The sequence below is a fragment of the Apteryx mantelli genome, chromosome 19 (genome assembly GCF_036417845.1).
Source record: "Apteryx mantelli isolate bAptMan1 chromosome 19, bAptMan1.hap1, whole genome shotgun sequence".
NCBI classification, from domain to species: domain Eukaryota; kingdom Metazoa; phylum Chordata; class Aves; order Apterygiformes; family Apterygidae; genus Apteryx; species Apteryx mantelli.
The window spans coordinates 9,120,350-9,123,543 of NC_089996.1; the positions used below are offsets into that span (position 1 = coordinate 9,120,350).

General features: G+C 57.0%; 1 protein-coding gene across 1 annotated transcript; it reads right to left on the minus strand.

Annotated features, from left to right (window-relative positions):
* GALR2 (galanin receptor 2) lies at nt 1-3,194 on the minus strand. The gene is made up of 2 exons (XM_067308288.1): nt 2,809-3,194; nt 1-1,295 (listed from the first exon to the last, which is right to left on the minus strand). Exons 1-2 carry the CDS (start codon nt 3,150-3,152, stop codon nt 515-517), a joined length of 1,125 nt encoding a protein of 374 aa, XP_067164389.1. The 5' UTR covers nt 3,153-3,194; the 3' UTR covers nt 1-514.

The following is a 3,194-nucleotide window of genomic DNA, read 5'->3' on the forward strand; positions in this document are numbered from 1 at the left end:
TGGTCTTTATTGAGGTGCACAGAAAGGTCATGGATTCCCCTGGCTCTCCCGTGTCCCCACCAACTCACACACCCCTGCCTGTCCAGCATCACCCAAACCCAAACTCCTGCTGCTGGCTGTGTCCAAGGAGCCCTGCTCCATCGTGTTTCCCCCAGCAAACGGCCTTCTTCCCTGACAGGTCTACAGTGACCTCCGGGTGCTCTGCAGAGCTTCGGATGTGCGGAAAGGGATGAGCAATATACAGTAATAGGTGCTTTTATACAAAAATTGATTCAGGGTTTTGATCTCTCTGCTCTCAGCAAATGTTCAGGGGAAGCAAATCCTGCACTTGGATCCTCAGGCGTTCGCTTGCCTGAGTCCTCAGAAAGCAGCATCACTTGGACAGTTTGACATTTGGGAGCATTTGAGGGGAAAGGGTGAAATCTGATGCATTTAAACGCAGAGTGTAGCCCATCCCCAGGCTTGTGAAACTGCAGGAGACGCTACAAAGCCATGGGGTGGGGAAGGAGCTCTGCTAGGTGACGCTGAAGGTGATGAAGGAGCCAGATGCTTTCTGCTGATGTCCCACCGGCTCTGCCTCTCCCCAGGGCTGGGACGGGACCCTACAGCGTGTGGAGGACCGGCCAGGCAGGGCTTCGCTGATGTGGGTCACCTCGCTGAGCTCTGCCTCCAGTGTGCTGACGGTGTTTGTCACTTGTGCCACATGCACCTTGTTGGCTGCTTTCTTACGCAAGAGGCAGATGAAGATCTTCTTGAAGCCCTTGCGGAAGTGTTTGGAGACCAGGGCGTAGACGATGGGGTTCACGCAGGAGTTGGCGTAGGAGATGAGATGGGAGAGGATCCTGAGCACATAGGTGACATGATTGAGGGGAAAATACCCAAACCAGACGCAGAGGATGACCAGGTGGTGGGGCAACCAACAGAGGCAGAACAGGACAGCTACAATGATGATCATCCTGGTGACCTTCCGCTTGGCTTTCTTGGACTCTGACATGTTTTGGAGAGGGTCCACTGACCTCCAGAGGTAGCGGATAGTCCGCATGTAAGTGAGGCTCAGGATCAGGACTGGGATGATGTAGCTGAAGACAAATGTGCAGATGTCCATGACCTTGCGCTGGGAGATCTCCCAGATGGGGTGGCAGATGGTCAGGTTGGCCACCTGGAACTCCTGGTAGTAACTGAGGTAAGGGCCCGAGAAAATGAAGGAAAGAGCCCAGATGAAGCAAATAGCCATAAGGGCGTTCCTGGGCGTTCTCAGCTCTCTGGAGTGCAGGGGGTAGCGTATGGCCAAATACCTACACGGGAGAGGAGAGACACAACTGCAGTTCTGCCAAGGCACAAACATCTCCTATAGGAGCTGACTGAAGAAAGGGCGAAAGCGATGGATTTTAGCCTTCCAGGGCCAATTCTGTAGCGTGTCTAAGGGTCTCCCTGTGCAGCACGCTGGGGCATGATTGCCTTGGACCTCAAGTAACTCACTAGCTCAGGCAAAGGCAAGGGCACCAGTTTGGGATCCATCCCATGAGGCCAATCACACACTCTGCTCCTGCCAGTGCTCAGGGAGAAGACAGGGATGGTCCCTTCTGGCCCGTTCCCTTCCTAAAGCAACAGATCCACACCTGATCTTTAGTTTAGCTGGCACAAGTGACAGCGGGAGTGAGGATATGAAGGCAGGAGCCTTAGAGTGCCACTGGCTGGAGCAAGTCCCCCAGATCCCCAGATGCAGCATATTCCTCATGCTGGCACGTGCTGAGAGGACATGTAGCTCCATTTTCAGTTCTGTAGTTAGTTAGCTCCTTAACTGACCCTAGAGCTAGGGGATCTGCCAAGCCCCTGCTTGCTCTGCATCTGTGTGCCTCCTGGCTCTGCACAGATCCAAAAGAGACAGAGTCGGGGCAGATTTTAGTGACACGCTTCCTTCTGTGGCTCCCAGGGTCAAGGATGGGGCTGGATGCAGCCAGCTCTGCTCTGGGGCTGCCCCAGCTCTTCCCAGGGGACTTTTGCATCCCACCATCTCATGGGTTTCGAGCACCCTGCGCTCCCCGTTGCAGCAGAGCGGCTCCAGGGGATCCTTGGCTCTTTCTCGCTGTGAGTCAGTAACGTGGCAGCCCTCGCCGAGCCAGCACGGGGTGAAGTGCAGGCACCAGCAACAGGCTGCTGTTCACTGCAAGCTTCCCAGCTAAACCCCACTCTGCCTGGGCCAGCCCGGGATGGTCACCCCCACCAGGGACACAACCCGGAGAGAAAGGAGCTTTCTGCTAATAAAAGGGGAGAGTGGGAAGAGAGATGTCCCAGCTAAAACATCTCAGTGTCTTCTCCTTTTTGAGGTTCTCCTGCTTTGCCGTGGGCTGGCTGGGAGGCAGCAGCTCTCCACGCGTCTCTGTAAGAGCCAAGGCTGCCAGCTTTCTGAGTCCGGGATGGAGCACGGGCAAAGCTTTGTTTCTTTCTAGTTTTCTACCCAATCCCAAGGATAAACCCTGATCCCAGAGCTTTGGAGTGGGGTCTGACCTCCTGCAGGTGAGCAGCAGGCAAAAGGGATCTGAATCCAGCCCTCTCCTGCCTGGCAGCAGCTCCCCAGTATCAGAGCTTGGACTCGGTCCTTGGTGGTCGCGTTCCCTCGCACATGTGAACTTGAGAAATGTTCCCAATTCCCCTGTGAGCCCCAAGAGGTGCCCTCTTCTCCCCCTCACCCCCCGTCACAGCAATCGGGGCTTGACCCCCCAGGGAACCCATCTGCTTGCCTGCCCTGGAGGGGCTCCAGAGAGGGGGAGCTGCAGGGTGCAAGGAGCCCCCCTTCCCCTTTCCTACCTGTCCAGGGAGACGGTGGCCAGGGTGAAGCTGCTGGCGTACATGGTGAGGTAGATGAAGAAGTGGACAGCCTTGCACATGAAGGGCCCGAACACCCAGCCCTCCAGGGTGTAGATGGTGGCTTGGAAGGGGACGCAGAAGAGGATGAAGCAGAGGTCGGCCACCCCCAGGTTGAGGATGAAGAGGTTGGTGGTATTGTTCATCTGCCCGTTGCGCAGCAGGACGGCCAGGACCAGGCAGTTCCCCACCGTGCCCACAAGGAAGATGAGGGAGTAGAGCAGCGGGATGATCACCGACTCGGGCTGCCAGCCCGCCTCGCCGCCCGCTGCCGCCGACCCGTTCATGGCTGCGAGCGCACCGGGAGGGTGCGCGGGGAGCGCGCAGGG

What these genes read in the sequence shown, in the direction of transcription:
- GALR2 (XM_067308288.1), bottom strand. Translation starts at nt 3,152, where the DNA reads ATGAACGGGTCGGCGGCAGCGGGCGGCGAGGCGGGCTGGCAGCCCGAG. An exon ending in GCCACCGTCTCCCTGGACAG is followed by an intron (nt 1,296 to 2,808) that starts GTAGGAAAGGGG and finishes TCTCCCGTGTAG; the next exon opens with GTATTTGGCCATACGCTACC.